The 22374-nt window shown below is 44.5% G+C and overlaps 2 protein-coding genes across 2 annotated transcripts in view; both read left to right on the forward strand.

Annotated features, from left to right (window-relative positions):
• Positions 1-658: 658 nt before the first annotated feature.
• Positions 659-1375, forward strand: LOC311054791 (protein-L-isoaspartate(D-aspartate) O-methyltransferase-like; the record flags this gene model as incomplete). The annotated part of the gene is made up of 1 exon (XM_084070795.1): positions 659-1375. The coding sequence occupies exon 1, from the start codon at positions 689-691 to the stop codon at positions 1373-1375; it is 687 nt and encodes a 228-aa protein (XP_083926921.1). The 5' UTR covers positions 659-688.
• An 8539-nt stretch (positions 1376-9914) lies between these two features.
• samd14 (sterile alpha motif domain containing 14) overlaps positions 9915-22374 on the forward strand; it is a 43362-nt gene continuing 30902 nt past the window's right edge. The window contains exons 1-2 of the mRNA XM_084072904.1: positions 9915-10328; positions 21241-21291. Of these exons, the coding sequence (XP_083929030.1) occupies positions 21255-21291 (37 nt within the window). The 5' untranslated portion in view covers positions 9915-10328; positions 21241-21254. The remainder of the gene's footprint in view (positions 10329-21240; positions 21292-22374) is intronic.

Consider the following 22374-nt stretch of genomic DNA (forward strand, 5'->3'; position numbering starts at 1 on the left):
CAGTGGCTGGAGCAGTTGATCTGAATTTGCACACAGCCACTGACCATTACCATGTGCACGGAACAGCAAAGCCCGTTTTTCGATTTTACCAAATCTCAGCTGTTTGTTTTTTTTTGCGTTTTTGTGTACAAGAATGTCGGCATGGTTACGACTGCCCAGCTGTGGGATGGCCTCATGAGCTATGGGATGAATGGGGTTGCCAGATCATGTGCGCATATCCCCCCACGGGTATGGCCTAGTATTGGGCATTATCCTGCCATTTGACAGGGAGTCCCCTGTAACATAATTGTTACCAAAAAATATCACTTACAGCACCTTTAAAATATGTTTTGTTTACAGGAACAGCTGCATGCAATTTTTGGAATATCAGTTGATGCTGCCATTATTGTATTATGTAATTCATTATGATTATTATTTACAGTTATTTATTATTATTATGACAGACTTTTTATGACTTTTTTTTTTTTTTTTCTTAACTGATTAAATGTGTAAGCAGTGTTGACACCCAGAAACGGAAGGAAAACGTGTCATTGAACCACTGCTGTGTACAATAGTTACTCAACAACACAACACAAAAGCATGGGACAGGGGGAATGGCAACCACGACCACATGACGTTGACACTATGACGTCACTCCCCAAACTCTTAAAGAGCTGCTGGGTACGTGCTCCTCAGAACGTGTTTAATCATGGCGTGGGAATGTGGAGGAGCCAGCCAAGCAGAGCTCGTTAACAAACTCCGCAAAAGTCATATCATTAAGTCAGACATGGTCTACAAAGTCATGCTGGCCACCGACCGAGCCCACTACTCCAAGTATAGTCCATACAAGGACACTCCACAGTCCATAGGCTATCAAGCTACCATCAGCGCTCCACACATGCATGCCTACGCCCTGGAGCTCCTGCAAGACAAGCTGTACGAGGGAGCTAAGGTTCTGGACGTGGGCTCTGGCAGTGGAATCCTCTCCGTGTGCTTTGCACGAACGGTGGGTCCCCAAGGGAAGGTGATAGGAATAGATCACATCAAAGAGCTCGTAGAGGAGTCCATAAACAATGTGAATAAAGATGACCCGAGCTTGATCGTGTCAGGCAGAGTCAAGCTAGTAGTGGGAGACGGGCGATTAGGGTACCCAGAGGAGGCACCCTACGATGCCATCCATGTAGGCGCGGCAGCAGCCACTGTGCCCCAAGCACTCCTGGAGCAGCTGAAGCCGGGCGGCCGGCTGATCCTGCCTGTGGGCCCGATGGGAGCCAACCAGATGCTGGAGCAGTACGACAAGCAGAAGGACGGCAGCATCAAGAAGAAGCCCTTGATGGAGGTGATTTATGTGCCTTTAACAGACAAAGACAAGCAGTGGTCCAAATTCAAACACTGATGATGGCGTATTCCAGAAACCTTTTTATTTATTTCAAAGACCCCCATAACCCTGAGTGTACAAATGGAATCAAATGAACCCGTAAAGTTCAATCTGGTTCCATTTGTGCACTCAGAATTACAGACCTGTAAGGGTCCATTTAAAACACCCTCAAAGAGTTCCTGGACCCCACTTTGAGAAACACTGGCAGTTCGAACGAGGAGGAGACCGGGTTTTTCCAGCAAACCATCATCAGAATTCTCTCCAAGTATAAAGCACATGTTTTTATTTGTATTTAAAGCTCTAACATAGGATTAGAGCATCACACTGATGAATCACTCATGGGGCAGAGATTTAAAGAGACTGCTTGAGGTTAAGCAAAGAAAAGCTGGCTATTAATGTTTTGTTTGTACAGGCCTGTATATTTGGTTATGTATTCCTTGTAACTGTTGGATTTATTTTACTTTATTTATGACTTGGCTTTTGCAGGAGTCTGGCCATTTATAAAAGGATAATCTTTGTCTGTCTATCTCTGTGTCAGAGATAACCACGCAAGCTGCCGGACAGATCAGCATCACATTTCTTGTGCACACGGCCTGTTTTCACCTGTTTTATGTATTTAACTTGATTTTTATAACCTAAGTCAATGAGCCTCTGATCGGTCTGGGACCGTCCCACATTTGGAGTCATATTCCATAGATACGTATGACGGCAGACATCATAGAGGACTGACGTCACAGGCTGACCAGTCCGAAAGACAACATTGGAGTCAGTCATGCCATTCCCATTTGGATCTCAAGGCCCAGATGATTTGATTCTTCACAGCGTGGCTCTGAAAAAAGAGGATGCCAAAGCTGTCTTGAGGGTGTGTGTCTGCCAGAGGCGATCCTAGTATAGGGTGTTGGGGGGTGTAGGCTATAGGTGGAGAAATTAGGCCCGCTGTGTGTGTGCGACAATCGAAAAATATACATATATATTTATACAGCGCGGCAATTTCTTTTGGATTCTTTTTTCTTTTTGGGGCAGCCTTTTTGGGATTTGTTGGGGTCAACCTTTACAGATGCTGTATGTTATAGTAGCAACTTCACACCATATGTAGTACATTATACAGTTTACCCGGACTTCTTTGATTGATTGAATACTTTATTCAGAAGTTTGCAGAGAAAAAGCACATGGAAGTACAGTTTACAAAAAAAGGTCACCTAAAATGGAGTGCCCAGGAAAGCCACAATGGCTTGTTTCAAATGGGATCCTCATGTACTCAATTCATGGAGACGATAATAATAACAGTCATAGATTATTACAGTTTACCCGGACATCTGATAAAGATAACGGCCATGTATTTTTTATGCATTAATGACAAGCAGGTGGTATAGGTGTAACCTAAGGTCACTACACATGTCATTTAATGTCTCTATGAATTGAGTACAAAGGACCCCAACGGAAACAAGACATATGGCTTTCTTGGGTTTTAAATCTTATAATAGCTGACCTTGTATTGAACTGTACTTTCACATGCTTTTTCTGCAAACTTCTAATAAGCAGTATAATAAGCGAATAAACGATCCAAAAAAATGCTAAATATTCGGCCGCCGAATTTGGGCACGTCTGCCTCTACACACCTATCGCGACGTATATGCGTATAAAATTCATAGTCAATAAAGTTATTCATGTTTTATTGAATAATAAAAAGAAAAAGAATAGAAGTGTTTGGGTACACCCAATATGGACCTTGAGAACAGAACCTTGGTATTGGGTACCGATATTCTAGCTCAAACAATTTATAGGGGAATTTTCATGAACAGAATTTGATTATAAAATATCAGAAGGTAAGAAGCCCAGCAACTTGTGATGTTACATGGCTACTCGTTATGCAGTGTGTCCCATTTCACAGTTTCAATTATCAAGTACAAAATGTATAAAAATCTTTTGAAAATAGCAGATCTACAAGCTCACAATGCCTTGTGAGCTTGTAGATCGGCTATTTTCAAATGGCCGAAATGTATAAAGGGCTGAAGTGTGTTTTGATAATAATCAAAATCTACAAAGTAACTAGTAACTAAAGTACAATATTTGCCTCTGAGATGTAGTGGAGTAGAAGTAAAAGTATTGAAAATTGAATACTCCAGTAAAAGTAAAATTACCTCAAAATTGTACTTAAGTACAGTAGGCTACTTGAGTAAATGTACTTAAGTTACTTTACACCACTGTTGATTGGTCTATCCAGCTCAAGTCTGTATCACATCATTAACCAAGGGGAAGAAGAAAAAAAAAACTAGGTAAATTGCTATTTTCACACAAACCCTCCAGCCGCCACAAATACAATTATTACTGCATATTTCGCGCTGCCAAGGAACACATTTATTTCAGTCTGTATAACAGAGTAACTAAGTATATTTACACAAGGACTGTACAAGTTTGAGATATTTTTTACTTAACAGGAGTATTTCCAATTTTTTTACTTTTACTTCTACTCTACTACACCTCAGAGGCAAATATTGTACTTTTACTCCACTACAATTATTTGAAAACTTTAGTTACTAGTTACATTGTAGATTTAGATTATTATTACAAAACTATAATAAATACATTAACCACTTCAGCCCTATATACATTTCGGCCAATTGAAAATAGTCGATCTACAAGCTCACAGATGTTGTAGATCTGCTATTTTTGACCATATAATATTTGTGGTGTTGTGATGTTTGCAAAAATATTTTTTCACATTTCCACGAAACTTTGTCATTGATGGAAGCTTGCACTGACTTGACTTGACTTCATACGTTTAAAAAAAAAAATATTCGCATGAAAAAATCGCATGACAGGAATACAGATTTGTCTTACCTGATGAATGTTCTCACTGAGTTACCTGGTTCTGTGAAAGTTCACTCAGGTGTGGTGTATTTATAGCACCATGCAATAAACGAAACAAAAAGTAACTTGAGCTTGTTCAAGATAAATACCCCACCTTCCACAAGAGGTGTGCTTAGTTGTAATGTGGAAATTCCCAGAACTATAGCCACACTTTCCTTTAAACCATGTGACTTCTACTTTAGTTTTTATCATGTCTGTCATCTTATCAGTGTTGTGTTTTATTGTAATTATACAAGGCCTTCTCGGTGGCCGCCCCCTCCCTATGGAACTCACTCCCAGCTCATGTCCCCCACCCTCACCACGTTTAAAACCAGACTCACATTCCCTATACCTAATCCCCCTTTTTTATCTTTGCTTAATAGATTTTAATTAGATTTGTCCCTGACCCTCATTTGGGATGGAATAACTTAGAGTACTGTCATCAAACCCTGTCGTTCCCAGCCCAGACTTTAAATATTAGATCAGTGGTTCTCAACCTGTGGGTTGAATTTGGGGGGTCCCCAGATGACAGTGACAATTTAAGGACTTTTAAAAAAAGAAAGAAAGAAAATAAAAAAAAACATTACGGTATCAAAAGTAATCAACAAACTATAGTTTAAAAACTGGTCAAATATTGGCCAAATTGTCCAAAAATATGAGAAAGAGACAAACATTTTGAAAATAGCCGATCTACAAGCTCACAACGCTTTGCAACACGAGTCGTTGTGAGCTTGTAGATATTTTCACACTATTTATCTGTAGAACCGAGTAAAACTAAATTGAATGCCTTAACTCCTATATTTCCAAGTGCTTATCAGAGTGGGGGGTCCCCAGTTCAAATATGGTTATTTTGGGGGGTCACAGCCTGAAAAGGTTGAGAACCACTGTATTAGATCAGAAGCTTGATTGTATGCACGTAACTGAAACCTGGTTAGACCACACATGGATAGCATTGCGACACTTTTTGACTTTTGAGACATGTGTGCCAGAATACAGATTCTGGCAGATTGCCAATCATTCCTGCCAATCATTAAGGCAGGAAAAAAAGAGTTTGTGGCCACTACTGTACACATGTATATAGCCTACTCAGAAATGTTTACGGTAGCTTTTACAGTAGTTTACTGTAGCTGTGCAAAGGTTGACCTGGGTAAGTTCTCATCCTTTGACCATCTCTTACCCTTGAAGCAAGAGAGAGAGAGAGAGAGAGAGAGAGAGAGAGAGAGAGAGAGAGAGAGAGAGAGAGAGAGAGAGCGCCCTATTCTGAGGCACCTCCGCCAGCCGCAACCCTAACCTAAACCTGTTAAATACGGATAATGGAGCTGCGCTGCCCCAATATGTTATTCTAGCACCTGCTCTACCCGTCCCCCATTATGCCGACTCCGTTATTTGCGCGTGGAGGTGTGTCTGTGGGCGTGTTGTTGCTATATCCCCCAAGTTGCCATTCTGCAGACACACATGGGTACGGCTTTGGGGGGGTGGATAGTGGATTCTAAAAGCACCCGCCAAGTGCACGCAGACACTGCAATGGCTTTGTGCGTTGGACCATGAGCCGTGTTGCCAGCCTTGGCTAGAAATAAGCAACCACAGGTCTATGAAAACAAAAAGAAGCGACTAAGGCCACATGAGCACTTCAAACTAGCTTTCATAGCCCCTAAATATTTCAGCCTGGCTCGACTAATAATTGACAAATTAGGGCCAGACCAGCCCGTCAGTCAATTTTCTAAAGAAGGCTTTTTTCTCAATAAATCTTGGTAATTCGTTAACAGGAGTCATTCTACCCTATTCCAACCAAAAACATCCAACAATGTTTTTGGTTTAGTGTTTCATTCATGCGCTGCTCGATCGTGCCTCATTGTTTATGCTGCCCAAAATAACAGATCTGTAAGCTGTCGACACGACATGACGCAGCGCGTTGATATCTTGTATGTCTGTTATTTTGGGTAGGTAGGCGACGCACATACGCATCGCAGCAATGTATCTGGGTTTGAGAGGCTATGATTGATGTAAACTTAAAGTGTAGCTCTGTTCGGGATTACTGAACAAAGGTGGATGATGAAAGATAACGGGGACAATATGGATGTAAGTTAACTTTAACTACGTCACTTCAGAGGAAACTATGGAGCTACTTTACACACCCCTGGAATCCATTAGAATGGTGGAAATAGAACAATAACAGCCAACGTGAGTACATATTGACCTTTCCTAAAACTGGCCAATTTATTAGAGCCATATGCTACTGTATGTCTGTGTACCACTGTGTGTACCAATAGTATACATATTTTAAATGTCTTTCAAGTTGCTTATTGTGAACACAATAGGCTACAAATTAATATAAAAATGTATTTGGATAAAATAAAAAAAATGAAGGAAAGCCAGCCCAATGTGGCTTATAATAATCAGACCAGGCAACAGTGCAGACAGGGAGATAGGCTAGAGCACATATTGGATCGGGGATGACGGCTAGGGCAGTCTTCTCTTAAAGGCAATGGCTTCTGGCACGGTGATTGGTTTTATCAATGTAACGCCCAAACCACACCTATGCATAATGTAAGGGGTAGCTCAGGTGTTTGGCGGGTGAGGGAGGTGGCAGAGAATACCGAATTTTGCGGGGGAACGCCTCTTGCCTAGTCCTAAATCAGTAATTAGCGGTTTAAGCAACTCGCCCCTGAATAGAGCGGAGAGAGAGAGATTTGGTATCGGCAGCCATCATGTTATGTATGTTATTGTCATTAGTTGTCTCAATTTCACAAATTGAGGCTTCACCACATCTTAAAACTATAAATTACAGAGTGGCAACCCGGAAAAAGTTAGTTTTATTTTATCAGTATCCCTGTGTGTGAGTGGGTGCATGCGTGTGAGCCATTATCAGTCAAACAAATCCCCTAGAGTCCACCAGAAGTAGCTGTCTTCTTTTAAACCACGTGATTTCTAAGCATTTGTCATGAGTTTAATTATCAGCTGTGTGTGAGTGGGTGCATGCGTTAGCCTCGCGTAGCCAGACAATATCACACGACACACTGCGTGGTATTAGTCTGGTCCCTATCAACGGTAGATTTTCTTCCAAGGGGCGCAATGCAATGCAATTTTGCATGCAATTTTGCAAAGGCAGATTCGTCTGGAACCAGGCTATGCATGCGTGTGAGCCATTATCAGTTTAAATGGGATATACATGGGATGACCTGGATCTTAGCCCCAGTCCTTTAGCAAACAAACTCATGTAAATGAATGACGTTATAGTTAAACAAGATGAAATCAGCCGTTGCATAACAATGGTGATTTGCCCGACATCGGTATGCCCATATTCCGCCCCCCCCCCCCCCCCCCACCCGGTCCATATTTGCGCATACATAATTATGCAGAACTATATGTGGCAATTTATGATGACACTAACAATGCTAACAATGCTAATTTGATAAGTTAATAACTTGGTTTCCTGGAAGCTTTGACAGTGGCACCTCTGCAAAACATTAATATCCAGTCAGGGTAGCTGACAGAGGGTATAGGAGTAAGCATTCGTCAGCTGTTAAAATTAACAACTGCCGTCAAGTTAGACACATTAGTCACATTGGAGAGAAAGCTTGCTAACTAACTAGACATTCAATTATATTGAATGGAAGGCCAACAAGTACACAATAATACATATATTTGGCAATCTATTTGGCATTCTAAAATATCTATTACAATCCACAAGAAAATACAAAGTGGAAGGAGTATTGTGAACGTCTTCTGTTCATATATCATCCATTAGATGAAGGTGGATAAAGCCTCACTGACGTGTCCTCTAGAATGATGGCTTTTAGACTGAAAGCAGCACAGATGCTGTTGTATGACTGTAGCATGGCTAAACATATTTCTGTTCAAAAGAGCTGGATGCCTTGGCTACAGCAAACATTGTTTTATAATTTGTGTGTCTGTCTGTCTGTCTGTCCGTCTATCTATCTATCTATCAATTCAGTCCCCACTCCTTTGGCGGTATTTTTGTCAATGTGTATTCATTTGCACATACGTGAATTTATTCACCCATCCTAACTATTAGGAGTAGTGAGCGCTATTAGCACAGGGCTCAGGGAGCAGTTAGAAGGGTCCTGCTCAGGGACACATAGACCAGGGCCGGGACGTGAACCGGGCATCTTCTGTTTCCCTGACGGCCTCTCTCACCCTCATTCAGCTATGGCCACTGAGTGGGCCATAGCTTTTTCCCCTCTCTTGCATCTCCCATCCAGTGCCAATAGGGGTCACTGGTTCCACACTCTAAAGAGAGGAAACAGGGGAATGCCAGCAGCTTATTGGATCCTGCATCAACCACAGAATCACAACATCCCAGGTTGGATTGGACCAGGCTGTGTTGCATGTCTCTCCTGGTCTCTCTGCCCTCAGTGTCCTGTTTCTCTTCTTTCCTATTTTTTTTATCATAATAAAGATGCCCATATGAGAGTATAATTAAAGAGTGGAGTGAGACAGGAGTTGACCTGATGCCAACATGTGAGATCTGAACCACTACAGTGAATATACCACGTCTGTCTACCCCAGTGGTGGAAAAAGTACTCAAATTCTTTACTTAAGTAAAAGTACCAATACTGCAATATAAAAATACTCTGTTACAAGTAAAAGTCCAGAATTCAAAATTTACTTGAGTAAAAGTACAAGAGTATTGGCATCAAAATGTACTTAAAGTACCAAAAGTAAAAGTACTAAATATTAGAAAATAGCAGATCTACAAGCTCACAACGCGTCGCGATGCGACGCGTTGTGAGCTTATAGATCGGCTATTTTCAAATAGCCTATGTATAAAATAGGGCTAAAGTGGTTAATGTATGTTTCATTATATCATAGTTTATATCTGAAAAATAACTAGTAACTAAAGATTTCAAATAATTGTAATGGAGTAAAAGTACAATATTTGCCTCTGAGACGTAGTGGAGCAGAAGTAAAAGTATGTTGTAAATTGGAAATACTCAAGTAAAGTACAATACTTCAAAATTGTACCTAAGTACAGTACTTAAGTAAATGTACTTAGTTACTTTCCACCACTGGTCTACACACACTCAAATCCTGAGTGTCTAGCTGTCTGAGTGTACAAATGGACCCTTGCAGTTACGGGGTCATTTACTGTGTACTCCCCGTTCCGTTCTCCGGCTACACCTCCACTATCTCCCTCATCTCGTTATCCTCTCTCCATCTTTCTCCCTCCATCTCTCTCTCCATAGCCACCCCTTCTGTCCCTGCCAACTCCCCTCCCTCCCTCCCTCTCCTCTTACCTCCCTCCCTTCCTTTCCTCTTTTGCTCCTCCCCTCATCCTCCCGTCTCTCTCACCTTCTCTTCCTTCTAGTCTTCCATTACCTCTCCGTCGTTCAGTCCACCCCTCCTCTCCATCTCTCTCTCCTCCCTTTTCTTCCCTCTCTCTCCCTCCCACGCCTCTTTAGCCCTCCTCCTTTCCCCAACATCTTTGCCCCCCCCCCATCCCCCCCTCCCCCTCTTCTCCCTTGCTCGTCCTGTCTCGGCTGTCCTTGATGCTGGCAGCCTGAGTACTGCTGTTGTCAGGAGAGAGAGAGAGAGAGAGAGAGAGAGAGAGAGAGAGAGAGAGAGAGAGAGAGGGGGGGGGGGGGAGAGAAGTGGAGGAACAGAGACAGAAAGAGAGGAGAGGAGAAAGTGATAGAAGCAGAGAGAGAGAGAGAGAGGAACATAGAGAGGGAATAACACAAGACAAGTGATACAGAGAGAGAGCAAGCAAGAGCATCTCTCTGTGTGTGTATGTGTGTCTGTGTCTGTGTGTGTGTGTGTGTGTGTGAGTGCGTGTGTGCGCGTGAGTGAGTGAGTGCGTGTGTGTGCAGGCAGAGTGCAGCATTCTGCTGAGTAGCGGTGAGGCAGCAGTACTGGCTGGTTGACTGTTAGTAGCTTAGCCTACTGTAGCAGACACCTTGGCAGCAGGCTGGACCAGCTGGGAGGCAGACAGAACTACAGCACCCAGCAGCCTCCAGAGCCCTGGCCGGCCCCGGCTTGCTGTGGACAGGAGCCCCGCGGAACCCTGGGAGTTGCAGTCCCTTTTCTGCCTGCTGTGGGGAGACAGACGCAGGGGGAAGGTGATGCCAGTGTGCCAGCCGCCAGAGAGAGGCAGATAAAGGTGGGTTCGAGTGTGTGCACGTGCGTGCGTGCGTGCGTCTGTGTGTGTGCGAGAGAGAGAGAGAGAGAGAGAGAGAGAGAGAGAGAGAGAGAGAGAGAGAGAGAGAGAGAGAGAGAGAGAGAGAGAGAGAGAGAGAGAGAGAGAGAGAGAGAGAGAGAGAGAGAGTTGCTGATGTTGTTTACAACCTTTAAAATGTGTTTACCTGCTGGGTTGTAGTCCTCTCATGTCTTGTCATCCCTTCCTTTCCAAACACATCTCTGTCAGCCCACCTATTTCTGTCCCTTCACCCCCCCCCCACCCCTCTGTCTCTCTTCTTTCTGCTTTGTTTTGCTCTCTCCACCCCCTCCATCTCTCTCTCCATCTTGTCTCTCTCCCTCTTTCTACCTCTCTTTCTCTCTCAAGTGGGATGGAGAGAGACTTTGGTCTGTCTGTCTGTCTGTCTGTCTGTCTGTGATGATGGGATGTGCGTTTCTATTAATGTGTGTGTGTGTGTGTGTGTGTGTGTGTGTGTGTGTGTGTGTGTGTGTGTGTGTGTGTGTGTGTGTGTGTGTGTGTGTGTGTGTGCGTGTGTGCGTGTGTATACAGTATGTGTACCAGACCATCCCCACCCTGTCTGAGAAGCAGATATGAGATGTAGAACAGATGCAGAAGCTATGTCATGTCTCTCACTCTCTTCCATACCACAACACGACAAAAACAAGGCTCGAAACATCATGACACATCATTCATGACAAAACAAGACTTGACATGTTACTATCATTACACGACATGATATCCTCAACAAAACCAAACAAAACAAAATCACAGCCACAACAACACAACACAACACAACACGACACGACACGACACATCATAGCAAAGGCGACATAACAAAACATGACATATCACAACACAACACAACACACAACACAACACAACACAACACAACACAACACAACACAACACGATGTGACGTGTCATAACACGACACAACACAACACAACAATAACACTATAAGCACAACACAACACTTTTAGACTCTTCTCCCTCCTGGCTCCCAGCCCCCAGGCTGTGTAAAACCCTCCACCCCCCCAGTCAGGACTGCAGACTCATCTCCCATCTACCGCCGCAGTCTGAAAACTCACCTCACCAACTCAAGACTCTACTTCACCCCCTAGCACTCATCATCCCTCTACTACCTCACATCCTAGCACTCTACCTCACCCCCTAGCACTCATCATCCCTCTACTACCTCACATCCTAGCACTCTACCTCACCCCCTAGCACTCTACCTCACCCCCTAGCACTCTACCTCACCCCCTAGCACTCATCATCCCTCTACCTCACCTCCTAGCACTCTACCTCACCCCCCAGCACTCCTCATTCCTCTACCTCACCCCCCAGCACTCTACCTCACATCCTAGCACTCTACCTCACCCCCTAGCACTCCTCATTCCTCTACCTCACCCCCTAGCACTCTACTTCAGATCCTAGCACTCTACCTCACCCCCTAGCACTCTACTTCAGATCCTAGCACTCTACCTCACCCCCTAGCACTCCTCATTCCTCTACCTCACCCCCTAGCACTCTACTTCAGATCCTAGCACTCTACCTCACCCCCTAGCACTCTACTTCAGATCCTAGCACTCTACCTCACCCCCTAGCACTCCTCATTCCTCTACCTCACCCCCTAGCACTCTACTTCAGATCCTAGCACTCTACCTCACCCCCTAGCACTCTACTTCAGATCCTAGCACTCTACCTCACCCCCTAGCACTCCTCATTCCTCTACCTCAGTGGTTCTCAACCTTTTCAGGCCGCAAACCCCCAAAATAATCATTTGAACTGGGGACCCCCCTAAATAATCATTTTTGAACTGGGGACCCCCCCCCCCCCCCCCCCCCCCCCCCACCCTGACAAGCACTTGGAATTGTAGGAATCGAGGCATCCAGTTAAACTCGGTTCCACAGATAAATATTGTGAAAATAGCCGATCTGCAAGCTCACAACGCCTTGCGTTGCGAGGCCTTGTGAGCTTGTAGATCGGCTATTTTCAAAATGTTTGCCTCTTTCTTATATTATTTGGCAATTTGGCCAGTTTTTATAGTATACTTTGTTGATTGTTTTTGATGCAGTGATGGTCTTATTTCTTCTTTTTTTTGGGGTATTGAAAAGGTCTTAAAAGTCCTTAAGTTGTCACTTCACAGCCCCCCCCCCCCCGCGCGAAATCATGTGGGGACCCACAGGTTGAGAACCACTGCTCTACCTCACCACCTGTTTCCTAGGCTGTGTGTTTTCCACTTCCTGTCGATTTCATTGGATATCATTGGTCATCTGACCAGTTTCATTGGATTTCATTGGATAAAATCGACAGGAAGTGGAAAACACACACAGCCTAGGAAACAGGTGAATAGCTCTCCTCATTCCTTGTATCACTAATTGTTGCTTACTGTTTGATAGATGCTACAGTTAAACCATGCAGATGTGTGTTGCTTGTTGACATAATTATGTTTATCAGTGTGCTTTGATTTGTGTAGTTGTCTTTGGGTGTTGTTGTGCCTGTATAGGATAATATGGAAACATGCATTGCGTTTTTGTGTACGAGCATCACTGCTCATCTTGTGTGTGTGTGTGTGTGTGTGTGTGTGTGTGTGTGTGTGTGTGTGTGTGTGTGTGTGTGTGTGTGTGTGTGTGTGTGTGTGTGTGTGTGTGTGTGTACCACACCATCCCCACCCTGCCTGAGAAGCAGATACCCGACCTAACAGATGACAGTTCTGTCTGTCACTCACTAGACTGACACAACACGACCTATAACACGACTTGACACATCAACACAACAACACAGCACAACACAACACAACGAGACTTGAAATGATGTCATAACACAATGGCATCCGTAGCTACACGTGGTTAGAGAGGCCGTCTGGTAATCAGGAGGTCACCGGGTTCACCTCCCGGCCCCCGGTCTATGTGTCGAAGTGTCCCTGAGCAAGACACTTAACCCTGCTTAACTTCACTTAACTGCTCTCATGATAACCATCTGAGCCATCAGCTGGGTGAAGCCGGAATCTGAATTTACCCCACGGTACTGACAAGGTTTTCAAAAACTCAAGCATGACGATACATGAAAAGGTATAAAACAACATAAAAAAGACATCTAGAACAGTGGTTTTCAACCAGTGGTCCGGGGACCAGTGGTCCTTGAGGGGGTCCCCAACCAAATTAATAGTTAGGAACCAAATTGACCCTTGTGTCTGTAGCTCTGAGAGTGTACAAATGTGTACACACTCAGAGTCAAATGAACACTAATGATGATGATACAGTGTAGATTGGGACCCCCAAGAAATCAAAATGGTCCCAGGCATATCTTTTCAAATGGGGGTCTGTGGGCTAATATTATGTGTCAATTTGGGGTCCTTGACACGAAAAAGGTTGAAAACCACTGATCTAGATGTTCAGGCTGCTACGCAGGCCTCACACCCACGTCGCACCACCGATCCGAGTCATAGTGTCGGGGGCTTTATCAGAGTACCTGTTGTACCCGTCTCCTTTGTGTCCCTTTTGTGCCCATATATGGAGATCTCTGTATCTGTCCCTTTTATGCCCATACAGTATATAGAGATCCCTGATGTCATCAGTATATGCCCATATCTTGGCATGCCCATGTATGGGCATATCGGTTGGATCAGCGGTTCTGGACAACTGGATATCTATGTATGCCTATATATGGACATATCGGTCGGATCGGTGGTTCTGGACAACGACATATACAAACTTCTCGATGGCGGGCACCGCACTCCCTCGAGTATTTTCTTGATGTGCGCTCCGATTGGGCGTATCGGGTTTGTTTATGGTTATATCTGAGTCATAGTGACATGGCCCTGCCTATATATGGGTATATCATGATTGTTTATAGTTATGCCTGAGTCAGAGTGATGTGGCCGTGGTCCGCCCGCCATCCCAATTTTAATATACGACATGAGGATATGAGGAAAATGATCCATTATTATTATCTTTATTGTTGTGTTTGTGCTGAAACAACTTTGGTATGCCTTTACTGTGTCACTATCTCTATAGATGGCATTCGGAGGAGCCCTATTTTCAGGGTTAGGAAGGTACTGTACAGTACATGCATTTGCATACATGAATGATCCCACCTAGTGCCATAATGTACTATATAGAGAGACTATTTAGCCTGGGACAACACAGAAACAGAAAGTTTCACTTTTTTAAAAATCAATCTCTAGTACCGAGAAACAACAAAAATATCACAGCACATTAGACAGACAGGCTACAGGCTATGTGTTGCATTACTTGTTAAACAGACTAGACCTAGGTTGCATTCCACAACAATTTCAATGAACATGCCCACATCCTCAGACACCAGAAGGCATTCACTCGAAAGACAACGTACGGCTTGTAATGTGTGTTCAGTACGCACACAATGATGATGGCCAACGTGTACACTGCATTAGACACAATTTATTGGAAATTGCTTTGTGCAGGAAAAAAAATGTTTTACTGTTAGCCTGTTATCTATTTCAAGAACCTAAATATGCAAGAACATAGCAATTAACACAGAAAAAAACAGTGTTATTAAAAATATATATATTTTAGAGCTCGCCCTAAATTCCTCAAATGCTTTGCTGAGGGTTTAAAGGGAGCCCTGTACCTACCTCCCCCATATGTCCAACCCTGAATGTACTCACATTACATCTTGAACATAAAAGTCTAGTCTAGTGTGTGTGTGTGTGTGTGTGTGTGTGTGTGTGTGTGTGTGTGTGTGTGTGTGTGTGTGTGTGTGTGTGTGTGTGTGTGTGTGTGTGTGTGTGTGTGTGTGTGTGTGTGTGTGTGTTGAAGGGGTAATTGTCATATATATTGAGACTGTTCCCTGGAGGCAGACACATGACTGCATATTGCTTCAACAGTCATCCGGTCCTCTGCCTGGTTTATGTTCCCATAACTCACACAGGGGCGGAACATGGTGTGTGTGTGTGTGTGTGTGTGTGTGTGTGTGTGTGTGTGTGTGTGTGTGTGTGTGTGTGTGTGTGTGTGTGTGTGTGTGTGTGTGTGCGCGCGCACACACACACACACATATACCACATTTTGGGACAATCTTGGACATCAAGCCAATTGAAGAATTGGTGTCCTTAATTACTGTATAGATTTGGATGAATTTTCATGATGTTAGGATAAAGTTAGTATTAGGAATGGATTTGTTAGGTCTGGATCAGTTCTTCAGGATTGGATATGTTCAAGGTTATGTATGATATGGAGATATGGAAAGAATGTCGGTCAATGCAATGTCCCCAAAATGTTGGAAAAAACGACATGTGTATGTACAGTACACGTGTGAATTTCATTGACTGGTATAGCCATATAGGAGTGCCAGGCCCAGGGTGTGCCTGTGCCACCCAAAGAGGCAGCTGGCACACCCAAAACATCACATGCAGAATGTTTTAGTTATAGTCTTTCTATAAGGTTTTGTTCGAAACTGTGTGTGTTTTGTAAAATTATAATAATTCATAATTTCAAAAATACATTCGAAATTATTTTATATAAAGAAACATCAACCTATTAATCACATTTTTTAAAGTTGATACATGTGTAACTGGGACGTGGCCCGGGTTTGTCTTAGAAGTTTTAACTTAATCAGACACTTTAAATACTCAAAACTTAACAGATTCTTAATACAATGTGACAATAAATGGACTGCGACAAGGATTCTCCCCCAAGATTACAATGGTTTGTATTAAACAGTTAATCAATAATTCAAAAGCACTTTAATAGATAGCATAGGTTAAGGTTCATATACAAATATAGACTATATACTCTAGATACACAAAAGATAAAAACTACAATGCGAGAAGGGAAAGGGAGTACTACAGGATGGTAGGCTGTAACCAAAGGGAGGGGAACGGTTACATGTCGCCTTTCCGACGTTAACGAACCCTATACCTAACCGCACGCGGAAGCCACTAGTCGGAGTAGTGAGATGTCGGAGTAGTGAGATGTCGGAATGGAAGGCGGTTACCGAGGGGAACTATGGCCTTAACGACTAGGTGCTCTATACACACACACACACACACACACACACACACACACACACAAACGAGAAGCTAAGGCATTCAATACATTAAAGCAGAAAGAATGCAAAGAAAGTTGAGTGCAAAACAAATTATATAACTGAAATAATAATTATAAATCAACAAAAAACAAACATAACAAAACAGCAGTGGCAGTCAGTGTCTACAAAAGAAACACATGATGCACATGAATACATTGTAAAACAGATCTATTATATATAAAACAAAATAATGACAATTACCTCTGTCTGACTATTGTACAAAACCCATGTGGAAGCAGCACAGGTTAGCAGCGTCACTAGGGAGCAGGGCCTAAAGTGTGACAAACAAAGGGTCAGTCTCAAGCAGGTAAGATATGCACTTTCAGTGATTATCTACAATATAGACCTACCCGGGGCATTGCAGAGAGCAGGGGCAACCTGCTACAACAGGGACCAAAGGGGGAAAAGCCCCTGCTCAGTGTGGCTTTTATAGTGAACCAAACAATGTGGAAAACAGGAAGTGGGAGGGGCTGTGGCTTGTCAATCTCCACAGTAGCCCAGGAGGGACATTTCCTGACTAGCTACACATGCAAAAGTAGCCATTGACCTGTGACCCTTACTATTGTCACAGTGACACGTATAGCTGTGTAAATAGTTTTACAATAATTCTTGTTTAACCAAGACAGTGACAGTGGGCAATTCTTTGTCTATTAGGAGTAGGGATGGGACGTTATGAAAATGTAATATCATTTTGATTAACTATATTATCGCAATAATCAAAATATGCTTAAAACTTAAAAAGCCACTTTTGTTAACCACTTGAACCCCCAGCATCCCTATTCTGGGAGGAATGTTTGCCAAAAATAATACAATACAGCGACCAGGATTACTACATGTTCTTGTGAGGGTATTAACTACCCTGAGAGACACGGGGAGAACATGCCAACTCCACACAGAGTAGGCCCTTTCGCCAACCCCACCTAGGGTGTGGGTGCTGATGACGTGGAGGAGAAAGACACGCCCCCCCCCAGCGCCCACAGTGTATATAGAAGATCTACAAGCTTGAACATCTTCTATTTTAGGTGAAATCGTTTGTGTAGAGTGAAATAAGAGCGCACCAAATGCGCTCTTTACAGCAGTGGCGTGCACAGACATTTTGAGGGGCAGGTGCTCAAGTAAATTATACTTTTTTTTGTTTACTTGGTCCGCTCTTTTTTCCCTCTACACCTATACCTCTTTGCCAAAAAATAGCCGATCTACAAGCCCACAACGCCTCGCAGCGCGAGGCGTTGTGGGCTTGTAGATCGGCTATTTTTGGCTAAAGTTCTCCTCAGAAAAGGGATGCTAAGTTTCGAGTGGTTATGGTAAAAAGAAAAATCATATCACATAAAGATTTGGCGGACCCCCTGTAGTAACTCTGAGGACCCCCTAGGGCTCCCGGACCCCCTGTTGAAGACCCCTGTTGAAGACCCCTGAAGTGCCCTTTTTTTCTGAAGTGCCCTTTTTTTTCAAAAGGGCACTTCTGGTCAAGAGTATGAAAAAGGTTGAAAACCACTGGTCTAGGATAAAGCTTGTTGGCCAGCTTTCACAATGCTCAGAGATACAGTATAGCTTGATGTTTTTTTGTATTGGGTTCTACAGTGCTGTGCCTCATTCATGCGTCGTTGCACGACGGCGTTGCTCACTGAAAACAACGGAGTTTCAGCAAGAAACATGGTTGAGGAGAGACGTATAATCTAGGCTTGACTTTAGACATCGCTGATCAAAGGCTGTATTGATGCGTTTATCTGTTCTGCTTCCATGGTGTCTTCACCGTTTGGTCTGTGTGATGATGACTGTATTGATTGTCTCCATGTTCGCGTGCGCGCGCGCGCGTGCGCGTGCGCGCGCGTGTGTGTGTGTGTGTTTTAAAGGAGCTAGTACCTTCACTGTTCACTTCTGTTCCTCAGTACAGGATGTATATCTAGTGTCCATCTGCTTACCTAACTGCCTATGTGTTAAAGTGTGTGTGTGTGTGTGTGTGTGTGTGTGTGTGTGTGTGTGTGTGTGTGTGTGTGTGTGTGTGTGTGTGTGTGTGTGTGTGTGTGTGTGTGTGTGTGTGTGTGTGTCTCACACAGGGTACAGATAGCAGATGGCCTATCTTCTGGGCTACCTTCCCACTTCTCCTTGTCCTACTGACCCCCCTCCCTCTCTCATACCAACAAATGAGCTCTCCTGTCAGGTCAGGAGATGTTATGACCTCTCCTCTCCTCTACCAATACATTGTCCTGTCTGTATATACTGTGGAGGACTGTGATAGTTTAGAGGTGTACAGTCCAACGCCTGCGCTGTTGATAGCATCCGTTGTACTCAATTCATCAGTAATACATATAATAAATACACACAATACAATACAAAACATATTGGAATGAAGCTCAGCAGAATCATAAAGTAGCCTATATTCACAGAGAAAGGGGGAGTGGGGATCACTTTGTTTTTATGGGTGCGGTCCCAGCAAGCACAATGACGTCATGATGACGTTATGATGACGCCCGGTCATCACCCCGGTGACGTTCAGGACTAGGCCAGATCACAGCCCATATGGGGATGATCTTTACGTCATTTACAGGACGTCATCACCGGGACATCATATGGACATTTGGACAGCAATTTTGGGTGATGAGAATGTGTTTAGATGACGTCCTGGAAGTGACGTTTTTGTGGTCAGGATTCATTTTGGTTGAAATCAGGTGATATTCTGGGCCAGATCTGACTTGTCTTGGTTTGACTTGATCTAGCCCCAATCGAGACGTCACTGATTGGTCCGGGTCCTGACTGTGCTTGCTGGGGTGCGTTACTCATTGACTGCAGCTCTGCACTTGTATCCAGATATCAAAGTCTCACCCTGCTGTCCCAATCTATCCTGTACAACTTTACTGCAGGTTTCAGCCTTGCAACAAGCAGTCAACAACGTCCCTGGTCCATCTCTCGCTGGTCCTCTGACAATGTTGAATGTGTGTTTGGAGGCCATCTCTTGATAATGTAGATCAGGGACGTGCAGAGAATGGTAAAGGGGGCAGCTAGGGCTGACATTTAGATTTAAGGGCCTTGCCTTGATATATTTCATACGGAAAATAGCAGATCTACGAGCTCACAACGTGTCACATTGCGACACATGCGAGCACATAGATCGGCTATTTAACTAACTAACTAACTAACTAACTAACTATAATTTACTAGAGATGTGGCATACAGCATGGATTATACACAGAGAGGGTGATTCTTTCAACATAAAATGCTGCATTCAAGTTCAGGAGAGTTTGGAAAAGGCAATTCTCTTGAACGCTGCGTTCAGGTACGGCATGGAAAGACGGCATTTGCAATTCTTTCACCATAGTAAAGGCTGCATCCATGCTGGAGAGAGGACACTTTTTTTTACAGACGGGTAAAAGGGCATGGGGCTCAAGCCCCCCCCGATCCCTGTGTGTGCACATGCCTGATGTAGATCTCTCCCTGGTGGTCTTCAAGCCACGGATGTGAGCCATCGATGCGGACCGTTTGGGTTGTGAATATTCCCTTTTTTTTTGGGCTTTTATGCCTTTATTGATAGGATAGTAGTTTGACAGGAAATGGGGAGAGAGATGGGGAGTGACATGCAGCAAAGGCCGTCAGGATCGGGACTGGAACCCGCGGCGAGCTGTCAGGCTACTTTGGAGCCTAGGTGCCCAGACGGCTACGCCAGCGGTCCGGGCCGAAGACCTGTTTTGAATACCGTCTGAATGTTTGTGTTCCACCTTGAAAAACTACACCACATTACTACCGGATCAACGCTATTAAACTAGTAACTTCATCAGCTGATAGGGTCTCTTCTCTTCTCTTCTCTTCTCTTCTCTTCTCTTCTCTTCTCTTCTCTTCTCTTCTCTTCTCTTCTCTTCTCTTCTCTTCTCTTCTCTTCTCTTCTCTTCTCTTCTCTTCTCTCCTCTTCTTCTGTCAGTGAAATAGGTCAGCAGTAGCTCAGCTGAGTCTTCATCACTCTCCCGTAAGTCTTTACGCCTGAGGAGCCTTTGTGAAACAGCAGTCTGTGTGTGTGTGCGAGTGCGTGTGCGTGTGCGTGTGCGTGTGCGTGTGCGTGTGCATGTGCGTTTGTGTGTGGTGTGTGTGTGTGAGTGTGTTTGTGTGCCTGTGTGTACGCGTGCGTTTGTGTGCGTGCGTTAGTGTGCGAAGGAGGAGCGGCACAGTGTTTGTGCGTGTTTATGAGATAAAGAGTGTGTGTGCCTGAGCGGGTACCAGACAGGCATCTCTGCCATGTCTTTTAGTCAATTGTTAATGGGGCCTTTCAGAGGTCAGCTCTTCAGAGAGTCTGAGACATCAGGAGAGGAGAGGAGAGGAGAGGAGAGGAGAGGAGAGGAGAGGGGAGGGGAGGGGAGGGGAGGAGAGGAGAGGAGAGGAGAGGAGAGGGAGAGGAGAGGAGAGGAGAGGAGAGGAGAGGAGAGGGAGAGGAGAGGAGAGGAGAGGAGAGGAGAGGAGAGGAGAGGAGAGGGGAGGGGAGGGGAGGGGAGGGGAGGAGAGGAGAGGAGAGGAGAGGAGAGGAGAGGAGAGGAGAGGAGAGGAGAGGAGAGGAGAGGAGAGGAGAGGAGAGGAGAGGAGAGGGGAGGGGAGGGGAGGGGAGGGGAGGAGAGGAGAGGAGAGGAGAGGAGAGGAGAGGAGAGGAGAGGAGAGGAGAGGGGAGGGGAGGGGAGGGGAGGGGAGGAGAGGAGAGGAGAGGAGAGGGAAGAAGAGGAGAAATGACATCACATGAGTCATGATGACATCATACTTATTTAAAACTTTATATCATTCTCCCCCCCCCCCTCTCTCTCTCTCTCTCTCTCTCTCTGTCTCTCTCTAGTTACCCACTGCAACATGTCTGCCATCTTGGAGGACACAGAGAACGTGTTTGGTGAGTCTCTCACACACACACACACACACACACACACACACACACACACACACACACACACACACACACACACACACACACACACACACACACACACACACACGCGCACACACACACACACACACACACACACACACACACACACACACACACACACACACACACACACACACACACACACACACACACACACACACACACAGCCCTCCCCTCCTGCTGATGTGCCTGGAGATAAAGGCCACATCACTGTGAGATGTGACCTTATCAACACATCTATTGCCTGTCTTCTGCATGGTCCCCGGTCACCTTTACTCCTGTGTGTGTCTTTGTGAGTATATGAGAGAGAGAGAGAGAGAGAGAGAGAGAGAGAGAGAGAGAGAGAGAGAGAGAGAGAGAGAGAGAGAGAGAGAGAGATAAAGAAAGTACTGTGGACTGCGGGACTGTCCAAATCTGCCAGGGCTTGACACTAACATTTAAACAGTTTCATCAAACAAACAAACAAACATACAACCAGGCATCAGCTTTGTTTTCAAAGTTGCTTTGCTTTAGAGTTTTTACTTCACAATTCATATATCTATCAAAGAAGACATCGCCTCCCCCCAGCATGTAAGGCGCCTTTGGGTACTTAGAAAAGCGCTCCAATAATCAAACCGGCAGTAGTGTTATCCTACATATAATTAAGTGAAGTCACACTCTCTGTTCCGCATTTTCCTCCTCACTGGCTTGCGCAATTGATCTCAATTTGCACACGACATTTACCATTAGCATTATTCAGACCGTAAGGGAAACAGTTTCTCACTTCGCCCCAAATTCAAGCTGTTTATTCGCGTTTTTTTGGAAACTCTGTTTAACTCTACGACCGCAGTTTTCGCCGTTACTGCGCATGCGCGCGGCTATGGGGACTGTTGTCCCGGCTACGGTCCCCCAGGCTATGGGATGTAGGGCCTACTCTGTTAGCTCTTGGTGCTAACAGCATTAGTGGCCACGGGGTCTGTTGTCCCAGTTTTGCTCCCTGGGCTATGGGATATACAGTAATCTGTTATCACGGATAACAGAGTACCAGTGGCCAGTCCCCGGGTAGAC

This window comes from Gymnoscopelus microlampas, assembly GCF_963454915.1.
Source record: "Gymnoscopelus microlampas genome assembly, chromosome: 11".
In the NCBI taxonomy this organism is placed as follows: domain Eukaryota; kingdom Metazoa; phylum Chordata; class Actinopteri; order Myctophiformes; family Myctophidae; genus Gymnoscopelus; species Gymnoscopelus microlampas.